At 47.4% G+C, this 22,618-nt stretch overlaps 2 protein-coding genes across 3 annotated transcripts in view; one reads left to right on the forward strand and one right to left on the reverse strand.

Annotated features, from left to right (window-relative positions):
• The window catches only part of NMUR1 (neuromedin U receptor 1), a 55,712-nt gene that overhangs the window by 20,643 nt on the left and 12,451 nt on the right, over window positions 1–22,618 (reverse strand). The gene's annotated exons all lie outside the window — the stretch shown is intronic.
• On the forward strand, window positions 14,409–15,485 carry TEX44 (testis expressed 44). The gene has a single exon (XM_010985676.3). It carries the CDS (start codon window positions 14,409–14,411, stop codon window positions 15,483–15,485), a length of 1,077 nt encoding a protein of 358 aa, XP_010983978.3.

The following is a 22,618-nucleotide window of genomic DNA, read 5'->3' on the forward strand; positions in this document are numbered from 1 at the left end:
AGGGCACAGGTACCTTCCTGGCTCTCAGGAGGAGGGAGCAAGGCTGGTGGAACCCAGTTGTCAATCTTTTGTGTCCATCAGAGTCACCTAACTGCTGATTGTAACCCCAGAGTTTCTGAGCCAGCATGGCTGGTTGGGGCCCAGGAAACATGCATTTCTAACAAGGTTCCAGATGAGGCTGATGCTGCTGGTGAGGACCACAGGGTGAGAGACGCTGCCAGGGATGTTCCACTCCCAGTTTCTGGCGTTGGGTAACCCAGTTTCTAATCGCAAAGATGTCCCCTGCTGGCACATGGCCCCTTATACCAAAGAAATGGCTTCTTCAGCCTAAATTTCTTCTCTATTAGAGAGAGTAATAATATAAACTTTACCTCCTGAGCTGGTTGTAAGGATCAGGTTGAGATAATCTGAGTAAATTATGTAGCATAGTTCCTGGCACATAGTAAGACTGGGGAAAGTTCTTCTTCAGTTGGTTGAGGTGTGGGAATTTGTTTGGAAGGAAGCTGCTATTTGGGGGATTTTGTTTTTTTTATAAGCCATAAAGAATTATTTGACTTTTTAAAACATGTACCTGTGCAACCTTGGTTAAAATGAAAATTTAATTTTTTTAATTGCATAAGATTTAATATCATTAAAAAAGAGAGCTCAAAAGCAATTTAATAGTTTAAACACAAAACATCTGTAGACAGTTGTATTATTGTTCCCAATTATCCACTCTTGCTTCCTGCAAGAGGATTATACAGCCCCACCCACTGCCAAGTGACCTGTGGTGCCGCCTTGGGAAAGACTATTAATCCAGCCCCACTGACTTTGGCCTTGACCCCATGACTGCCTTTGCCAATGGCCTGTGTGCCGACAGGACCTGTGGCACATCACAGCAGCGACTTTAAGAGCCATTGCTTATTTCCACCTGTTCACTTGCTCTTGTCCTCTGCCCAAGACTGACATGTCCCTGGTGGGGGCTGTTTTTTCGGCTTGAACAAAGGAGAATCACAGCCACAGCTGACCCATAGCCAAAAGGAGTCAAGCCATATCCAAGCTGTGGAGGAAATGTAAGAAGGGCAAGGAATATGCCCAGATGGTCGCGAGCTACTGAGATGTTGGGATACGCTGTTCCTGCAGCTATTGCTAGTGAAAACCGACTAAAAAACGTCCTGCAGTAGGTGCCTGGCTGCAGAAGACCAAAATAGACATTTCTCCAATGAAGACATAGAGATGGCCAAAAGGCACATGAAAAGATGCTCAACATCACTAGTCATCAGAGAAATACAAATCAAAACTACAATGAGGTGTCACCTCACACGGATCAGAATGGCCATCATTAAAAAGTTCACAAACAATAAATGCTGGAGACAGTGTGGAGAAAAGGGGACCCTCATATGCTGTTGGTGGGAATGTAATTTGGTGCAGCCACTGTGGAAAACAGTATGGAGGTTCCTTAACAAACTAAACATAGAGTTACCATATGACCCAGCAATCCTATTTCTGGGTATATACCCAGGAAAAAAAAAAAAAACTCTAATTCAAAAAGATTCATACATCCCAATGCTCACAGCAGCACTATTTACAGTAGCCAAGACATGGAAGCAACCTGAATGTCCATTGACAGATGATTGGATAAGGAAGATATGGTATATATATACAACGGAATACTTCTCAGCCACAAAAAAAGAATGAAATAATGCCGTTTGCAGTAACATGGATGGATCTAGAGATTGGGGGAGAGATAAATTAGGAGTTTAGGATTAACAGATATAAAATAGATAAACAACAAAGTCCTACTATATAGTACAGGCAACTATATTCAGTATCTTGTAATAACCTATAATGAAAAAGAATATAAAAAGGAATATATATTTGTATAACTGAATCACTGTGCCATACACCAGAAACTAACATTGTAAATCACCTACATGTCAATTTAAAAAAAAAAAGATGCCTAGCTAAATAAAGTATAATGTGTCTAAATGATGAGCGTGCAACTGTTACATTTGAAGTTATATTTTCAATTAAAGTTTATATTTGAATGTATTCAGCTATTAAAATCATAGTTAAGGATATAGGAAATTGCTCCAAGGAGCATTTTTAATAAGTGGACAAAGGCAAAGTTTCAAACTGAAAGTACCGTGCGATCCCAGTTTTGTAAGTAAAAATATATCATGTACGTATTGCTTGAGGTAAGTTGGATGGTAATTTTGCCTAGAAATAAAAGGATTGCGGGAAAAAAGATACCTAGATGTTAACAGTGGTGATCTCAAGGTGGTGGAATTAGAAAGGGTAGTTATTCCCCTTTATGCTCATCTGCACTTTCCAACTTGTCTATAATGGCCATGTCATACTTTTATAATTTAGGTAAACAGTTATGCTGTACAGGTATGTTTAAAAGAATCCATTGCTGATGGTAGTGCAGAGGGCAGGGAGCCCTGGGAAGGCAGCCCAGGGTCCCAATAGTTCCTGGTAGGGCTCAGAGGTGGGAGTGGACGGAGGTTTCTCATGGTCTCCTTATACCCAGATACCCCAGGCACAGGGCTACATCTAGTAGACTTAATGTCCTATGAGAATATGTATAACTTTAAAAAAAAGATTCATTGGTTCCAAATATAAAAATAAAAGTGTAATTTTTAGATTAGTAAATGTTAATAATAAAAGTTAATGTTTAAATGTCTAAAATTTGTGACCACACATTAAAAAGTTAAATGCGGTGACTGCTTAATGGGTACAAGTTGCCATTTGAGGTGATGAAAAAGTTCTGGAACTACATAGTGGTGATGGTCATATTATGTTGTGAATGTGCCTAATACTACTGAATTGCACACTTCTAAATGGTTTAAATGGTATAGTTTATATTATGTGTATTTGACCAGGAAAAAACCCCCTCAACTTCAACGCAAGTCAACGCTTATATAATTATATGGAACTCACATTTAATGTGGAATTTGAGTGATCTTCTGTGTACCTAATATGATGTGAGTGGGACCCCAAAATAAAATCAGCCCAGAAGAGGCAGTGGTTGCTAATGATCTCTGTTCTCCTGTCACTAGACACTTTTAGAGTGACAGTGAATGTGTAGCTTTCAAGGTAGGGATGGGAGTGAGTATGGAACACAAACCTGTTTCTCATCTTGTCACATGGGGTCTGGAACTCAGAGGCAGACCCTCAGAGAGATCTGCCTCCTACAGAGCCAGGAGCCTAAATCAGGGATTGGCACCCTCCTGTGATGCCACAGAACCAGCACTGGGGGGCAGCAGAGAGCCAGATCAGGCTGGGAGGGCACCTGGAAGCTGTCCCCATATCCACTGTTCTCTCCCCCATTTCCCTGCCCCTGACTCTCCGAAGCTAACCAAGACTAAACAAGACAGTCATTTCAGCTTGATTTTTTCAGAGAATGGTACCATTTCTCAAAAGGAAATTGCTTTGCAAGTAAACCTAAGTGTTTCACCAGCTCCTTCCAGTGGGATATTCAAGAATATTCAAGATTGGTCAGTTTTTACATATTAAAGACATACTATCATTTAAAACATGTTTTCAGTTTTGCTATAGCCAATATATTATGGCAATTTCAGGGATCGACCTGATAAAACTCACATCCTATTTTTTGTGGGGTATCAATTTAAGATTTTTCACCTGATATTCATCATGCTAATATCTTTAAGAGATTAGAAAACTTTAATACAAGATTGGCAGCAAAGATATTTTTCCACAGCACTAAGAAGTTAACTTGGTTCAGACAGCAGCACCCTGAGAAGACTATTCTGTATAAAGCAGTCACAGGTCTCTTCTAAGATGACTTTACTACTATGTAAGAAAATGCCTCAAAACTGAGTAGTTCAGAGTAAATACTGTTGTTGTTGTTGTTGTTGTTGTTATTGTTATTTGGGCTAGGCTTAGCTGGGTGGTTCTTCTGCTGGTCTCACCTGCGTTCACTATGGGGCCAAAATTCGCAGGCAAGTGGTTTGGGGGCTGAATGGTCTGTGTCACTGTTGACCCCTCTCACATGTCTGGCATTTGGCTGGGGTGATGAGGGCAACCGGGCCACAAGAATCTCATTATCAAGCTGGCCAAACTTCTTTGCTTGGCAGCTGGGCTCCAAAAAGAGTAAGAGAAGCCAAGCCCCAAAGCACAAACACTTTTTAAGCCTCTGCTTGTGTCATGTTTTCTACTGTCCCCTTGACAAAGGCAAGTCACGTGGCTAACCCTGATTCAGGAGACAGAGAAAAGACAGGAGGAGCCGCAAAATATTGTGACCTTTAAAAAATCTACCGCAAGCTCTTTCTCCTCTCCTGCCATATCAAGGATATTGTTATACAGGCAGGGATGGATGACAGCCACTTGCCAACAAAGTGCCCCCTCCCACCCCCATGTCCCTGGAATCAAGTTCAAGGCAGTTAAATCTGCATTTCCCCAGATGCCTCGGAGAAAACCAGTCCCATGAAGTAAGGTGTTCCCCTGCAAATTCATATGTTGAAGCTCTAACCCCCCAGGGTGACTGTATTTAGAGATGTCTTTAAGGAAGTAATCAAGGTTAAATGACATCAAAAGCAAAGGACCCCAATCCAACAGAACTTACGTCCTTATAAGAAGAGGAAGAGACACCAGAGTGCAGTTTCTGTGTGTGTGTACACGTGTGTGCGTGTGCTTGTGTGCGCACAGATAAGAGGCCATGTGAGGACACGGTGAGAAGGCAGCCATTTGCAGGCCAGAAGAGACCTCACCAGAGCCAGCCTTGCCAACACCTTGATCTTGGACTTGAAGCTACAGACTGTGGAAAACAAATGTCTGTTGTTTAAGCCGCTCAGTCTGTGGTATCCTGTTATGGCAGCCCGAGCTGACACAAGTGTTCCTTGGTTAAACAACTTTGGGAGATGTGTGTTCAATACTGGCTCCCCAACCCCCACCCCCTACCCTGCTGGGAAATTCACAGAGCTCATAGCCTACTAAAGGCTCTGAGAAATTCCTCAGCAAAGAAACCTATAGTTAAACCCAGTGTTTCCCAAATTTATTTAAGCATGAGGTCCTTTCCCAACACGTATGATCACCTTAGAAATCCAGGTGTCAATAGGGTTGGTTTCTCCTAGAGGCCCTGAGGTAGAATCTGTTCCATGCCTTTCCCTCACCTCCGCTTGCTGCCAGCAACCCTTAGAGCTCCTTGGCTTGGAGATGCATCATTCACTCCCATCTCCACCTCCATCTTCACATCTCAGCAGCTCCATCTCAGCAGCTACCCTTTCTCTTATAAGGACCCAGTCATTAGATGCAGGGCCCACCCTAAATCCAGGATGACCTCATCTGGAGATCTTTAACTTATTATATCTGCAAAGACTCTTATTCCAAATGAGGTCCCATTCTGAGGTCGCAGGTAGACATGTCTTTTGGGGGCCACAATTCAATCCACTACAGAAGCCAGGGGACACTCAAAGTGGCTGGCTGAGTGTGGACATGGTGTGCGGGTGAGTGGGACCCCTCTAGGTGTCTGCAAACTGAAGGTCCATCCCCTCCTGGGGTTATGTTACAGAGAACACCCCTTCTCCCCTTGACAATGCTGGTTCCCCAAATCCTCATTTCTTAAACTCTTTGCTGACCAACCCCCATGAATACATTCCTGTTCGGGGCAGATCAAGACTTGTTGTTCTATTTACTCAAAACCTGATTGAGGGGGCAGGGGTTGGGAAGGGATAGACTGGGAATTCAAAATTTGTCGACACTGACAGGCACATGCAGAATAGATAAACAAGATTATACTGTACAGCACAGGGAAATATACACAAGATCTTGTGGTAGCTCACAATGAAACAGTATGTGACAATGAATATATGTATGTTCATGTATAACTGAAAAATTGTGCTCTACACTGGAATTTGACACAACATTGTGAAATGACTATAACTCAATAAAAAAAATGTTAAAAAAAAAAAAAAAGGAAGAAACAAGGAAACAAACAAAAAAAACAAACAAAACCTGATTGGGCTTCCTGACCCTGCTCTTCTGCTTCGTTCTGGAAGACAGTGCCTGTCTTTCTAGGGAACGTTTGCAAAATGCAGTTCTCATTTGTGCTGCAATGTGGCAGGCAGGCTCTTACAAGGCTGTGCTTCTTAGAGGCTTCCTCCCCAAACCTTCCCAAAGCCGTACTTACTCTGTGCCTCTCTCCTACCCAGAACCCTCCACCACTCTCTCAGCCTCAGAAGAAAGTGAGACCTTCTGCCTCCAGGGACAGCTTTCCGGGATCAGCCAGTGTGTTCCCACTGCCTCCCCACACAGGGCCGCCTCTGGCTGCCTTGGTGCCTTCCACCTGGATTGCATCCCTGACCACCATCCCTGCCACCTGTGCACAACTCTGGGCCTACAAGCCTCTTGGCAGGTGAATTTCAAGGGTCTGCTGGTCCCTGGAATGCAAATAACCAGACACAGGTAGATCTTAGAGGTGGGGCAGCTGTGCATGTGCATTTTTCTGGAGAGGGGCCCATATCTTTCATCCCTTCTCCGAATTGTTCCTTCCAGACTAAGGAGGCTAAAACCCACTAGTTTAGAGCAAAGGCTCAGTGAGCAACTCTTTGTTAGAGTGATAACTCTGGGGAAACCCGCCCTCTCCCCACTCCTTCCAGGTTGAGAAGCCCCTGGTGGGAGGAGAGAAGGGGAAGCAGTGAGTCCCGGGCCTGAGAGGCACAGAGCATCCACAGGACACCCTAGGAATGGAGTGAAGCTGGCTCGGTGCAGAGAGTCCCAGCCTGGAGCAGGAGGTGGCTCTGCCCCACCCCCACCCCATCTCCTCATCCCCTCCACCCTCCTCACCCCACCCTCTGTGACTATCAGATCTCTGGAGCTGAGAGACAGTTGGGGACCCTGAGGGCAAAACCCTGTGACACCCCCCAATCTACCCCATGGTTTGGCCTCTAGCAGCCTTCTTAAGTCTTTCCAGCAGCCTAGATCTTGGGAACCCGCACACTTCAGGGAATGTGCATTTGGCCCACTAGGCCATGTTGTGACAACAGATTGATGACTTGTCTCTCAAATTACACTTTTTGCAAGCAGATACCTATCTTTACCCTCTTTGGGATTCTACTCGAGGGCCTAATCCTGTGCTCAAGAGCACTGTATCCGTCTGCTCAGGCTGCCACACAAAGTGCCACAGACAGTGGCGCTTAAATGACAGAAACGCGTTTCCTCAGTTCTGAAGGCAGAAGGCAGAAATCAAGGTGTCGGCCCTGTTTACTCCTGAGGGCAGTGAAGGAAGGAGCTGTTCCCAGCTCCTCTCCTTGGTTTATGGATGGCTGTCTTCATGTTCACGGGGCATTCTCTGTGTGTGTGTGTGTCTGGGTCCACATTTCTTCTTCTTAAAAGGACACCAGTCATATTGAGTTAAGACCCACCCTAGTGACCCTATTCTAATTTAATTACCTCTCTAAAGGCCCAGTCTCCTAATATAGTCACACTCTGAAGGGCAGACACCCAGGAGTAAGGATGAGTGGAGGCACACGTGAGCAGAAGAATAATTCACCGCTTGGCAGGTGAATTTCAGGGGTCTGCTGGTCCAGCTTCTCAAGGCTGATCTGCACCAGAGTCCCCTCAGGGCCCCCCTCCGGCCACTGCACAGCCCCCAACCAGGCTTCTGAGGGGCCTGAGTCCTCTCACAGCAGCTGGCAGGCCAAACCTGAGGGTGGGGAGAGATCAAGGTGGACCCTGGAGACGGGGGCCGGACTAGAAAAGGCATCCTAAGGGCTGCGGCAGCCCAAGGGGGTGTGTATGTGGTGGGTAGAGGACTGAAGCACTGCTTTGTTTTAGAGATGGGGGTGGGAGGGGTGGTCTCTCAGTTCAACTGCCTTCCCACTCAGAGTGGGTGTTTGGGTTGAATCCTGTTTGCATACAGGGCCCAGGCTTCTGGAAGTTTAGGGAGAAGGAATTTATTTTAACTTGCAAATTTGTTCTAATACTTCAAGTAATATTTACTCATTGTTGAAAGGGCAAATGAATTGTATAAATTTCAAAATGCACAAAAGCTTGAAAGAAAAAACTTGCCTACGGTCCACCACAACTGGAAGTCTCTGATGCTGGCTACTCATTTGTTATTTGACCCAACCGTGTTTTTAACTCTTAGGATCTTGATGCAAGTAATACATGTTACTAGAGAAACATTAGAAAATTCATTTCACACACACACACACACACACACACACACACACACACACACAATTTAAGTCACTTATAATCCCATTACCTAAAGATACCTTGTTTTTCTTAAATTGTACTGCTCTTAATACCTTTGAACATTGTCCCATGGTTATTCGTTATTTAGATTTCTTTGGTAAATGATCTGTGCTCATCTTTTGCACACTGTGGTGTTTGGTATATAATGGTGTCTTATTGATCTGTTTGGGATCTTCATATAGCGTAGGTATTAATCCTATGTTATATTTGTAGCAAGTATTTTTTCCCAGTTCGTGGTTTGTTCTTAAATTTTTTAGATTGCTTTTTGACCTATGTCTATTTTTCCTCCTTGGAATTTCTTTTATGTTTAGAAAGTACGTCTCCCCAAAACCAAATATTTTTAGTTTACTTAGGACCTCTCTCTCTTTTTCTTTCTTTGTACTTACTTCTTTAAGTGAAAGTGAGAAACTAACCCAATGTTTTTCCAGATACTTAACCAACTGTGCCAGCACCATTTTGTAACTCAGCCCTCTACTGTCCCTGCTCCACGTCCCCAGGGCAGTTTGCTCCTGCCAACCTCAGGGAGAAACTAGTCCCCTGGGTCTGCAGCTCCCTGGCCACCAGCGCTCACACAAAAGCACTAGCAAACAAGGTGTGATTTTTGATGTTGTGGAGAGATGGTGACGGGTGTACCTTGGAGAGCTCAACACAAACAATTTAAAAATTCCCTCTAGACATTTCTGTTCTCCCCAAGCCTCACCTGCTCTGCTCCCAGAAAGGCCTGACCTTTTCTCCCCTTCTCAGTGCAACCGAAGAACTTCAAAACCCTCACCCCATCTCTCCCGCAGAGCATCTGGGCTGGAGGGCTCCTGGCCCAAACCCAGCTCTTTCCAAACGAAGTCTCTCTTCTCGGGGTAACAGCATCCATCTCCTTAGAAAGCAGAGTAGCATCACCTTTTGTCGTTTGAGAATGCCTTCGGGGTCTCAGCCCCCACCCCATGGGGCTTATTTACCTATTCCTTCCAAACAAACCCAGTGTGTTCTAAGTGGAGTTCCCATACCACCTGCTAATGGAGCCCAGGTTGCTCAACTCCTTAAAGGTCTTGAAAACACAGGAAGCAGGAGCTTTGGGAAGAGGCAGAATCTGGAGCACCCCCTTAGAGCGCTGATATTCAGAAGGGCTGCGGGGGGGGGGGGGGCGGGGGAAGGGGGAGCAGAGAACTGGGACAGAGGGAGGGAGGAGCTGCCACCAGAGACTAGGGCCCCCAGGTGGTCTCACTGGCAGGTAGGGGCCGTGTGCACCACCCTTATCGTGGACAGGGCCACGGGCGTGCGGGTCGGGGGAGGAGTGTGGGCAGGGCTGCAGAGCTCCAGAAGGCTCCAGGCCCATTTACTGTAAACCACTAATTTACTGGGAAAAACAAAGCCCATTATGTAGTTACAATTGATTAAATCATTGGTCATTGGTGATTGGTTAACTCCACCTCCGGCCCCTCCCCCTCCCCAGAGTTGTGGGGGTGGGGCTGAAAGTTCCAATCCTCTAACCACAAGATTGGTTCCTCTGGCAACCAGTCCCCCTCCAGAATCTTACTAGTCCCCTCGTTAACATAAACTCGGGCATGGTCAACAATTATGAATAACACAAGACACTCTTATTAGGAAATTCCAAAGGTTTTAGGAGCTCTGTGCCAGGACAAAAAGCAAATATATATTACTTTTCATTATACCACAGGTAGGACTATTATTAGCCCCACTTAAAAGTCGGAAGAACCGAGGTACAGATGTGAAGTAACTTGCTTTGGGTTACACAGCTGGTTACAGCAGCGGCAGGATTTGAACCCTGGCAGCTCAGTCCCAGAGGCCACTTGGGAGCCGCAGCACCAGCTGCCTTGCTGTGTGGGACGCTGGGGGATCATGGGGCGAGGCCATCCTCAAAAGGGAGCCCTGAGGGTTATCCCTTTGGAGGGCAGGGCAAACAGCCCCCTGCCAGGGAAAGAGAGTGTACTCAGACTCAGCGGTGTGCTGGTGAACCACCGATTTACTGGGGAAAACAAAGCCCTGATTCTTAGTCGTTTTCCATGGGGGAAACAATCCCCCCAAGCTGATATTAAGCTAGTAAGCTGACACCGGGAAGAGAGGGGTCTATCAGCCGATGCACTCCGATGGACGGCTCTACAGGTTTGGGGCCTATAGGGGGTTCCCAGCAAGTCTGAGGTCCTGGGGCGGCAGCTGCTCCCATGGTTTCACCCAATTCCAACAGCAACAGCACAGTCAGGTGGAAGCGTCCTCCTACGGTGTGACGTCAACCCCCGCTCAGAGCTGGGCTGAGCCTTGATTCTCTCTGGCTTGTGGGCAGAGCTCTGGGGGAGCCCTCCTCACTGACAGGGAGGCCCGCCCAGGGCCACAGCGGGGCTGTCCTGAGAAGGACATTAGAAAATCCCCAGCACCTGACCTCAGCCGACACCCAGCCCAGTCCCCACTTCCATCCCTTCTGGAGCCTGCGCCCTCCCATGTTTTGCAGCTTAGCTATACACTTAACCTGTTGTGGGCTGTGTTGCTACCCCGCATCTCTGTGTCTGAAAGATGCCAGTGTGTGTCAGCGTGTGAGTGTGTCAGTGTGAGAGTAAGTGTGAGTACGCTGGGGTAGCAGGTTCCCACACACTCAGTCCACCATGTTGCTTAGGGGGATTTTTGTCTTTATTATTACTTATTTTTGCTTATGTATATTTTGTGATTTTGTTACAATAATCAGAATCTCTTGTGGGCATTTTGCTCTCTGCCAGGCTTTTCCTACTAGACTTTCTTTAAATGTCTGTAATCACCATACAGCAGATCTCGTCTGTATTTCCAGCTCAGAGTCCATTTTGCCCTCTTTTGGTAACAGCACCCCAGTTCCCTTTGGGACCAACTCCACTACTATTTGCAGGCCTTATGTTTCAATGAGACTGACCCCATGTCCCCATTCCATGCCTGACCAACCAGGATTTTGTCCCCAAGTTGATTTTTTCAGAGGAAAACACAGGAACCCATGAAACTCAGGGCCTGAGGTTTGCTGTAACTACTGAGGACCAGGGTGTCTACACTGACCTGAAGCTGCTAGCAACCTGGATACAGAGGACTATTCCTAAAAATCTGTCCATCAGTGAGAAAAGGGAACCGAGAGAGGGAGAAAGAGAAGACTGAATCTTGACAGCATTACTGAACTCTCTGCAGAAACATCCCTTTAGACTTTATACATTTCTGTGAACCAATAAATCCCTTTATTTGCATTACTTTGGGGGATGTATGTATATATGTTTTTATTTATTTATCTATTTTTAACAGAGGTACTGGAGACTGAATCCAGGACCTTGTGCATGCTAAGCAGGCACTCTACCACTGAGCTACACCCTCCCTGCTCCACTTTTATTTTTATTACTTTTGCTTACCCAGTTTGAATTGGGTTTTCATTACCTCCAGCTGAGTGTATTGGCAAATATACATAATGTACATAAAATATTGTATCCTGCTTTTTAGGGTGATAGTATATGGCAAGCATTTTCCCATGTGTATATGTAGGCTTTATACAGCTGCATAATATTCCATAAACTGAATTTACCCTAAAATAAGAATATTTAATAGGAGAGTCATTGTCTCTACAAGACAGGGGCTGAAAGGAATCAAAGGCAAAATTTTTCAGACTAATTTCCTCTTCTGAACACTACTTAATAAAGGCAGGAAACTTTTGAACTAAATTAAGAAAAAAATGTTTAGATATATTTTCTTTTGTATATGTGTATGTGTATATATATATGTGTGTGTATATATATATATATTCCATGTAACAATAGAATAAATACACATTGTGTTCTATACTAATATCTAATATTTATTTATAAATAAACAATATTTTTTTACCCCAATTTTAATAATCTTCTCTGCTCTTTGACATCTTGGCACAGATTCTTAAGGCATGTGAAACTTAACAAGGGTAAGTGTGAAGTGCAATACGTTGAATTAAAACTCGAATTCCAAATGGAAGGACAAGGAGGACAAGGAGTTTGGCTTCGGTGCCTAAGAAGAGTGTCTAATGGTTGTAGTGGGTCACAGTCTGCCCATGAGGTGACATTAAGAACTTTCTAACTAGAAGCAGCGGGCAGTGGGGGTATGGAGGGCTTTGGAGTCAAGCATTTAACTTGCTGTGTATTTAGTTTCTCTAAGTCTCAGTTTCCTTATCTGAATAGTGGGGGAATAACACCTGTACAGTGCCAGGCACTTAATGCAATGTGCTGACCTTGATTTTTAAGACAGGAAACTATTTGAACAAACACTGAACAACCACCTACCTGACAGGGATGTCATAACTGTCAGAACTGGATAAGGATTAAGTTTAGCTGCATGTAACAGAAAACCCAAAATAACAATGGTTTGAGCATATATGTAATTATTTTCCCTCACACAAAGGAATTCTGGAGGATAGCAACAGTCTGGTCTGATCTGGTGGCTGGTGTGGTAGCTCCAACCATGGGACCCAGATTCCTTCTATGTGTTCCACAAATTGTGTGGCATTTAGTGTGTGCCTTCCAACCTCAAGGTCACCTCATGTATCAAAATGGCTGCTGGTGCTCCAGCCTTCACATTCTTGATAACAGGATGGCATAAAGGAGAAGGAGCAAAAAGGTGTTCTGCTCTTTGAAGAATTCTTTCTGAAGTTCCACTCAATACTTTCTGCTTACATTTCATTGGCCAGAAGATCTTACCTAACTGCAAGGGAGGCTGGGAAATATATTCTTTTGTCTGAGCACATAGCCACCCTAAATAAAATTGGACTTCTGATCTTGAGGAAGAACGGCTACTAAGATGAGCAACTAGCAGTCTTTTCCGTGATTCCTTTACAAAGTACAAGGTCATCCCACACTGACAAACTTGGGTTTGCCCTGTGACTTCTGAGATGGCCAGAGTATTCATGGGGAGAAGAAATACTCATTAAGCATTGAGCCTGGTGCTCGGAGAAGTGACAGCAACTGTTATATACTGATGCGGTGAGATTATGGTAAGCCTTTCTCTGCATTAGCCAATATCCTTCCTATGACAATCATTCAATATTTTAATATCCCTTCTGGATATAAGGTAGTGCTGGAGAGCCTGAGCTCTGAAATCCCAGATTCAGCGCTTATTAATAGTGTGCCTTTAAAGAAGTCACTTATTCCCTCTGAGGCTCGGCTTCCCGATAATGGATCCGCACCTACCTAGAGATGATGGGGTTGTTGGAGGTTAGATGTGTAGCTTCTTTTCCTGCCCATGATAAACAGTCTCTAAACGTTAGGTGATAACCGCAGGGGAGCACAGGCACAGCAGACTGGAACTCTCCCTCTAACCACCGTCTTAATCACAAGCACAAGCACATTCATCTGGGTCTACGCTTCTCCAAAGAACACTCAGGGCTTTACAGATATTTTGTTACTCTCTGCCCTCCCAACCTAGTTAAGCAGGGAGAAGATGGAGACTGTTTATCCTGCCTCACAGGGCTAACCCCTGTCTTAGTCCATTCAGGCTGCAGATTCAGTGTCGGGTGAGTACTTGCTTCCTCGTTCATAGATAGCCATCTTCTGGCTGCAGTTCACATGGAGGAGGGGGCCAGGGAACTTGGTGTGGTCCACTTGATCAGGGCACCAAGCCCATTCATGAGGGCCCCACCCTCATGACTTAATCACTTCCCCAAGGCCCCAACTCCAAATACTATTACACTGGAGATTAGCTTTCAACATATAAATTTCAGGATGGGACACACACCTTCCGCCTATAGCTCCCACAACCAAAGACAATCAGGGCCAGTTGCTGCCCAGGCCCTTAGCCTTCACTTGTTCCTACTCACCACTGCTGCAAAAGTCACTCTCTGCAGAAAGACTTGGCCAAATCAGTCAACAGTGTGGACAGAGAGGTGCTGGGAGTGGTCCCTTACGACATTATTATAAATCAACATCTGTATCCCATTCTCTTTCATCAGAGTCATGGCCATCATGATTCCTTGTGGGCAACTGCACCTGTGTACAACTTCCATGTTTTTCCACATTTGCCTTGCTCTCCTTAGACATTAGCAAACTTGGCCATGAACAGTCCCAGAGACTCAGTGCCCTAGGGCAGCCACTCTGGAAGCTCACGACCCTTGCTCTGCAGGTGCCTGTGACATCACCAGCTTCAACAGCCCCCTGTGATGTCACCACCTGAACAACTCAGCCCAGCAAGGCAGTGGTCACTCCCTCAACCAGCACAAGTGACAGAAGGCCTAGATGACCACCGTGCCCTCAGGAGAGGCCAGAGCCACCAGCACCCCTACACATGGTGACAGCAAGTCTACAGACATCCCAACCGTGGGGTCCCAAAGTCCGGTGCCCCTCCTTGCAGATGTCCCAGCAGCTCTCAGCACTGCAGCTTTGGCTGAACAGCAGGATGTAGACCAGGCCTCCATCAAGCCAGCCACCTTGGAGGACAAGTCAGGGTCTGGAGACAAGGACAAGCATGAAGCTGCTGCAGGGCATGGCCAGGAGCCCAAGGAGGCCACCACCCTGCTTGATCACCCGGCCCCAGACGCACTGCAAACATCCATGGGCCTCCAGGACTCAGTGCAGAATGGACCGGGGCAAGATTCAAGGATGACTCAGGGTCCTCAGGTTTTCCAACAAGACTCCCTGATTAAGGAAGAGACACCACAAACAGCGGGGGTCCCAGGTAGGGGGCAGGAACTAGCTCCATCTACCCCAAGTGCTCAGGTACAGTCCCCCCAAAATGTGGAGGCTCAGCCCGTTCTGAGCACTGCGGATGCCAACAGCCAGCCTGACACTCGGGCCTCTGACACCGCTGAAGCTGTTGAGAAACCTGAGGATCTGGAAGCCTTGAACCCTGACACTTACGCTTTGCCATCAGCCCCCACTTTGCCTGGGCCCCGAAGGGTGGCTCTGGGGAGGAGGCCCACAGACTACGAGGCCAGCGAGAACAATTATATGCGCTCCATGACCAGCCTGTTGGGCGGGGGCGAGGGGTCCTTCAGCTCGCTGGCAGACATCCTGGTGTGGTCTGAGACCACCATGAGCATGGCCACAGGCATCCTGGCCTCTGGCCGCGGCTCCATGACAGACCTGCTGCACACCACGGGGCCCGGCCTGCACTCTGTCTCCAGCATCCTAGGGAGCGCCAGCTCCGCCTTCTCCTCTGGGCTGGCAGAAGGGACCATCTCAGCCCTGCGCACCGTCACCCACATCCTGGAATCAGTGGAGCGGAGGACCATGGAGGGCATCCGCTCAGCCGTGCGCTACCTGACCAGCCACCTCACCCCAAGCCAGGCCCAGGCCAGCCCCAACCTCAACTAGATCCTGCACTCCACGACCTTCCAAGACCCCAGGGACACTCATGTCCTGCTATCTTGCCCACCCTGCCCTGGACGGCTCTCCCCAAACTGGGCAATAAATCACCAGTCAGCGTTTATTTTCCAAGCGCCAGCCTCATCCCTTGTTTGTGCAGTGGGCACAGGATGGAGGGAGAGGAGGGGGCGGGGGTGTTCTGGAAACAGAAAAGTGTCTCCTGAGGGCTTCTTGGGTTGTCCCTTTCAGGGGTTAGGGGCCAAAGTACAGAAAGACAAGAGCCTGGGCAGGTCTGAGAGGCCAGGCGTGGAGGGTTCAGACCTGCAAAAATTGATCCTGGGTGGACCTCCAACCAGGCAAGTGCATTTCTGGGGAGCTGAAACCTGACCCTTCCCCGGGGCGTCACGCTCAGGCCACCCTGCTGCGCCCTCTGGGAGTGGGGTTGAGCACAGAGCAAGACCAATGTAGGCTCAAATCCCAGCAAGGCTACTGGCCGTGGACCAATCACTTCACTCTCTGCAACACCAACTCTCATCTATAGAACAGGTAACAAATCCACACCATGAAGATGTTATGAGACGTGAGGGAAACAATGCAGCTCCTAACACATGATGTCTGGTACTTAATAAGCTCACATATTTCAGCTGCCATGATGACTGTCCACCAGTGGGCTGGGGACATGGTGGGAAGAGGGATAGGATCTAGCCAGGGTGACGAACCGTCCCAGCTGGCCTGGGACTAAGAGGGTTCTTGGGATGTGGGACTTTGAGATTCAAAACCAGGCAAACCAGGACAAGTTGGTCACCCTAGACCCAGGTCTCTACATGCTTTTTACTCTTTTTTGTGATTTTTGTCCATTTTGGAAAGGGAGCTTTGGAAAGCCGCCAGCCTACCCTCTGGCTGGACACAGTGCATCTGGCAGCCTGATGTGGTGAGTGACGCTCCAACACCAGCCCTGACTCCTGCCCTCAGCTGACGCCTTACATAGGTCACACCCCACACACCTTCATGCTGCAGCCCTGGCTGTGAATTTGTTCATTCGTGCATTCCTCATTCCCCGCAGAATCTCCAAATTCTTGGCTGAAACCATAACACTGATGGATTTATTTGCCCCACATAGTGTTTCTTAAGTTGTGAATTAGTTACCAACATTTCAAAGCCAGGAGATTTTAAATAAAAATACGGATTTCTGCTTCTCTTGAAAACCTAAGAACCTTATTTCTTCAGGGCAACTGGCAGCGGAGCTGACCCCTTAGAAGGAGCTACATGGTCTACATCAGTACTGAGGTCACCTGCCTGACCACAGAGGCACGCGTTTACCTCCCTTCCTGGGCCAGCAAATGGCTCATGTGAGGAAGTCTGATGCCCAGGGATCCCAAGGGGATGAAAAGACAACCCAGTGTGTCCACCCCCTTCCCTCAAGGAGCTGCCACTTTCTGTAAGTGAGTCGTGAACTGTCCCCATGTAGTGAAAGCAAAGAATTCAGAGGAGTGAGACTGACAGTTCAGATCCCAGTATCAGGGCCTCCTTGAGTCAAACCTAAAAGGAGAGGAGAGATGGTGTCCCCAACAGAGGTGTCGACAACGAAAGCCGAGGCAGGCGTGATGGGTGCTTGGTTGGGGAGGGAGGCCAAGCAGCTGAACTTGGCCGGAGCCCAGAGCAGAGAACAGGTGATAGAGTTGCCAGGGTGAACCCCAAACACTTTCAACCAATATTTGTTTAGACAGGTAAGTGCCACTATGCTCCAGGCAATGCTAGATACTGCGACTGCAAAGTGAATGAAAGTTGGAAATAACAGAAACAAAGCTCAGAAAGAGAAAGAAAAATACCATATGATATCTCTCATATGTGGAATTGCAAAAAAAAAAAAAGGACAAATGAATTTACAAAACAGAAACAGACTCACAGACATAGAAAACAAACTTATGGTTACTGAGGGGGAGGGGGTGGGAAGGGATAAATTGAGAGTTCTAGATTTGCAGATACTGACTGGTATATATAAAATAGATAAACAAGTTTATACTGTATAGCACAGGGAACTATACTCAATATCTTGTAGCTTATGGTGAAAAAGAATATGAAAACGAATATATGTATATTAATGCATGACCGAAGAGGCACTGTGCTGTACACCAGAAACTGACACAACATTGTAAACTGACTATACTTCAATTAAAAAAAAAAAGACAAAAAAAAAAAAAAAGAAAGAAACCAAGCTTAACCCAGATTAGCGGAAGGATTAGCCAGCTACCACAATTGCCAACTGCGGGCGTGGCTGGACCCAGGGCTCAGCCTTGTCCTCAGGGCTCTGTCTTTCCAGCTTGGCCCTCCTGTGTGGGGTCCATTTTCTGGCATTCAGCCACCCTCCTGGAAAGAGAGAGGCCCTTGTTTCCACTGGCTCTGGCAGGACAGTCCCAGGCCTGGCTTGGCTCCTGTGCTCTCTGCTGAACCAATCACCGAGGCCACAGGATTGAAATCCCTTGTTACCTGCCCTGGGCTTCACATCCAATTCTGGGGCCAGGGTCAGCCCAGAATTGGGGGTTCTCCACAGGAAGGGCTGCTGGACCAACACTATTTTGTGTATTGAAGCCAGCAGAGTTGTAAGGAGCATAGCCTTGGGGTCCAGGTTACCTTCAACCTGGCTTTATCTCCTACTAGCTGTGTTACTTTCATCTCCCTGTGCTTCAGTTTTATCATCTGGGGATTTAACCATTATCATTTAACCATTGTGGGATTAAATGAGTCAAATGCTTAGAACAGTGCCGGGCCTGTGGCTGAGTGCTATGTGAGTGTTAGCGATCACTGTGATTATTAGGACAGAAGGGTTCTGCGGAGCTATGTGCCAACGACAGACTTTCCCCGCTTGCTCCCAGCCTTCCTCTTTGCTGTTGGCAAATATGCCTGGCAACACATCTCTGCAGGTGGGACCCCAGACATCCAGGTGCTACTGCATCTGGGCGGAAGGTCAGGGCTGTGCGCTCAGGGCTGAGAAGTCCAACGTGGAGAGAAGTAGGTACACCCCAGTTCTGGCCAGAGTGAGGAAGGAAAGACCCAGAGACAGGCGCTGGGGGAAATGCCCTGTTTTACAGGCAAGAGGAAGCAATTCATGACACAGAGCCATGAGCAAGTGGGAGTGACCCGGCCCCACAAGGGCACATGGGCCACCATGTTGAATGGATAAAAATTGAACAACTATTGAATTATGGGGAGAGGTAGTTAGTTAGTAGGGACAGAAGGTGGTCTGTAAGAGGAAAAAGAATGTGCAGTCTTCAGGGTAACAGGGTGGCTGTATGCGGAGTACTTGCTGGTGTTGAGAATTGAGGCCCAACAAAATTATGAATTCACTCCAACAAAGCTGGCGCCTCCTCACCCCTTCTTGTTTATATGTTAGGGTTAACATCAACCATCAGTGTTTCTCTGTGATTACCAACCATCTTTTGGGGTGTGTGTCCTGCCACTGAGAGACTGGCCAGTAAGCAGAGGTTCTGCTTAAAGAAACATTTAGACTGGTCTAAGAGCCATGGGGTGGATGTAACATCCTAACACCTGAGCCCGGCAGGAGCATGGCTAAGGAAAGGCCAGTGACAAGTCCTGGCAGATGGCAGAGGAACACTGTGCCTTCCACCCACTGTGATGGGCCGCCCAATCCCCTACCAATGAAGGACGTGTTCCATTAGCTCAGTGCTGTCAGTGGACAACCTTCAGCACCAGCCCCTTTAGAGAGCTGCCTTGCCCAAGGTCATGCCTCCCAAGTGGCCCAGTTCAGTAACTGGTCTACACAGGAGTCTAAGGCCCCAATGTCCTAGGCCAGTGTGGGACAACTCTAGGACCAGAGTGCTGCCCATGGGGCTGACCAGAGTGATATGGGGTCCGCATCACAGGCTCCATTCCCCATCCACCCACTCTGGCTTCACTCTCCTGGCTCAGCACCTGCATCCTGGAGAACCCAACCTGTGGCCAGAGGCTGTTGTTTTTTCCCATCTGAGATGTGTGTGTGTTTGTGGGAAAGGAGGGGACTCCAAGTTCAAAGACTGGAAAAAGTTTAACAACTTTTAAAAAGTATCTTTGTTGTAAGAAAAGTTAGAAATGGGAGGCCACTTAGAGAACGGTAAAAAGAAAAAGTTAAATCTCTGTCACTGTTTTTATTTGTTTTGTGAGGACAATATTGTTGTTTAGACTATGGCCACTTGGCTAATTAGTTAAAAGTCAGCATGTACTGCAGTCAAGTTTATAGGGTTGTCTGGGTGAGGCAGATTCTTTCCAGAAACTAGTGTCTCCAGAAGAAAGAGATCATGGGTAAGAGCAGTCCCCTCAGCCAGGTGCGATAAAATGTGGAAGTAAACTGAGCTCTTAAGTATATATTTAAATATTTAAATGAAAAACTGGACCCTCTGGTCCTGGATCTTGAGCTTCCAGTCCCTAAGAATGGGAAGGCGCCCTCTGCTGGCAGGAGGGCACACTGCCCGCACCAGGAGGGCCCCAGACCGCATCTCAGCCGTGAGGACGCACACTTGAGGATCTGAGAAAATAGTTTCTCTATTCACAACACTTCTGACACCAAATGTATGGGTTTTCCACACCAAGCAATGCTCCAGTCTTCGCGAACACCACCTGGATCTCCTACTATTCAATTCTGACACTAGCTACCTGGAGTCAGCACAAACCCCACAGGTTAAGGGCTCACTCCCACAAGACTGTCCAAATTTCAAGCAGTGGGTCCCCAGGTTACCCACACTTCTGTCCGACTTGGCTACAAATCAGGGGTTCCCATGACTCCCTCCTCAAGTTGGATAATTTGTTATAACAGCTCACAGAACTCAGGGCAATAAACTCACAGTTGCCAGTTTATTATAAAGGATACAGATGAAGAGGTACAATGGTGAGGTCCAGAAAGAGCTGGAGCACAGGACCTTCTGTCTCTGCGGAGCTGGGATAGAACGCCCTCCTGGCACATGGATGCATTCACCAACCCACAAGCAAACTGCACCCCATTGTTTAGGGGGTTTATAAAAGTTTCATTATGTAGGCATGACTGATGAAATAAATCATAGGCCACTGGTCATTAACGCCATCTCCAGGCCCTCTCCTTGCCCCAGAGGTGGGAGTGGGGCTTAAGTTCCAACCCTCTAATCCCATGGTGGTTCCTCTGGTGACTTCCTCCAAGAGTCCCTTCCTAGTACAACTCAGGTATGGTTGAAAAGGGCTTATTATGAATAACAAAAGAGGCTTCTCTCACCCCTACCATTCAGGAAATTCCAAGGGTTTTAGAAACTCTGTGCCAGGAGCCAGGGGCAGAAATCAATATATATTTCTTATTATGTCACAGGGGTTCAGAACATAACCCGAGATACCACCAGCTGAGCTGACTCAGGCTGGAAACGTCCCTAGGAAGCTTTTAGGAACAAGGGCAGGAGGGCAGAAGGGCAAACACCTTCCAACTGGAGTAGCTGCTGGAGCCTAACATCATGGCAATATTTGCATAACAGCGCTCCAAGACTCAGCTCCAGAAGGCCCAGAGTCCTCTAAGAAGGACCTGGCCATGGCAAAGGCCTTCAAGGGTAGGGCTTAGCCAAGGAGTCACTGGATGGGATGTATCCATTGAACCTGTACTATGGTCCTAGGTGAGGGCCAAATCTCCATTTCTTCATCTATAAAATACCTCCCAGGGATGCTAGGGTCAAGAATGCATGAAAGAAAGAGAGAGAGAGAGAGGAAGGAAGGAAACAAGTAAGCATTTAACAGTAGGTGTGTAACAAATGTCAGTTTTCTTCCTTCCTGAGGGTTTTCTGCATTGTCTATTATTGGTCAGAAGTCTCTTAACTGGAAATGACAAAACCCCACAGATTGATGGACTGGGCAGAAAAGGGCTGGGAAGGAACTGGCTTTGGAGACGCCTGGTGTCAGGGACTCAAAGCTGTCAGGATACCTCCATCGCTGTGTCCTCTACCTCCCATGGCAACTCTGCCTCTCTTCCAGGCTTCTGCTCCTTGTGGGGAATGTGGCTCCTGGAGGCTCAGGCCCACAGGCTTGCACTTCTAAGACCAAGAGGAAAGGTCTGTTTCCCTGCTCCAATCTGATAAATCCCAAGGGGAGGGACTCCGCTTGGCCTGGCCTAGATCACATGTTGGAAAGGCCTCCCTCGTCCAGTGTGCCTGGTACCTCTCCGAGCAGGCAGCTCTGAGCACCCTGAGCCACGCCCCTCTCAGAGAGGGTAAGGAGGGAGCCAGGCAACTTGTCCTCTCCTGGCTCCCCTGGGTCTCCCACTGTACATGGCATAGCCCTGTATCTGAAGGCTCCCCAGTAGACAGAAGGTCATCTTTCAAACAAAACCAGGCCAAGACTCCAGATGAGGTTGGATGTTTGCACAAGGCCACACAGAGCCCAATCCTAGGGCTCTAAGCCCTGGGGAGTGTCCACCACCACATGCATAAGCTTGTCTGTGAATATTCTGCCTACAGTCAGAACTTTCCCTTAACAATGTGCCTTGGAAAGATCTGAGGCATTCTGAAGTGTTCTCCCTTCAATTCCACAGACTGAAAATTATTCCTTTGGATCTCTGAATTTTAAACATTGATCAATGAGAAAATAGGATTCACCTAAACACCTGGTTATGTTTCTGATCACCTGTATTGTATTAGTGCTTGTCAAAAGCAGTTTTTGATGAGGAGAAACACCTCCTACAGACGGCCTCCACCACCCTGAACGTGAATAAAGACAACTGAGGTCCTCTAGCTAGAAGTAGTAGTTACGATTACCCTTGGCCAAAGATGGGTGGGGAAGGGCCTGGTGGCAGGTGGCTGCGGGCCCCTGAATGATTCTGGGTGTTGGGATGCAGCTATGGTGTAAAACAGAGATGGGCAGGGAGATGCAGCAGCCTCAGAACACCCATGCCAGAAACTTTGCTAAGTGGTCAGGTAGGCCCCTCCCTCCCCACGCCCACCACCCAGGGGTGGCTTTGCCAAACCACACCCGGCACGACATGCATAGAGGTGAATGTCACAGCACAGACGCCAGGGGAAGGCGCAGGAGTGGAGGAGGAACCAGGGATCGGAGCAGAGTGGCGTGAGCAGGGCCCACTGTCTCCTCCCCCAAGGCAGGTGGCCAAGCAGGGCTGAGATGTCCTGGGCGACTGGAAGGGAGGG

Source organism: Camelus dromedarius, chromosome 4 (genome assembly GCF_036321535.1).
Source record: "Camelus dromedarius isolate mCamDro1 chromosome 4, mCamDro1.pat, whole genome shotgun sequence".
Taxonomy (NCBI): Eukaryota; Metazoa; Chordata; class Mammalia; order Artiodactyla; family Camelidae; genus Camelus; species Camelus dromedarius.

Bases quoted from the DNA above. Each gene is read 5' to 3' on its own strand.
- TEX44 (XM_010985676.3), top strand. From the start codon at position 14,409: ATGACCACCGTGCCCTCAGGAGAGGCCAGAGCCACCAGCACCCCTACA.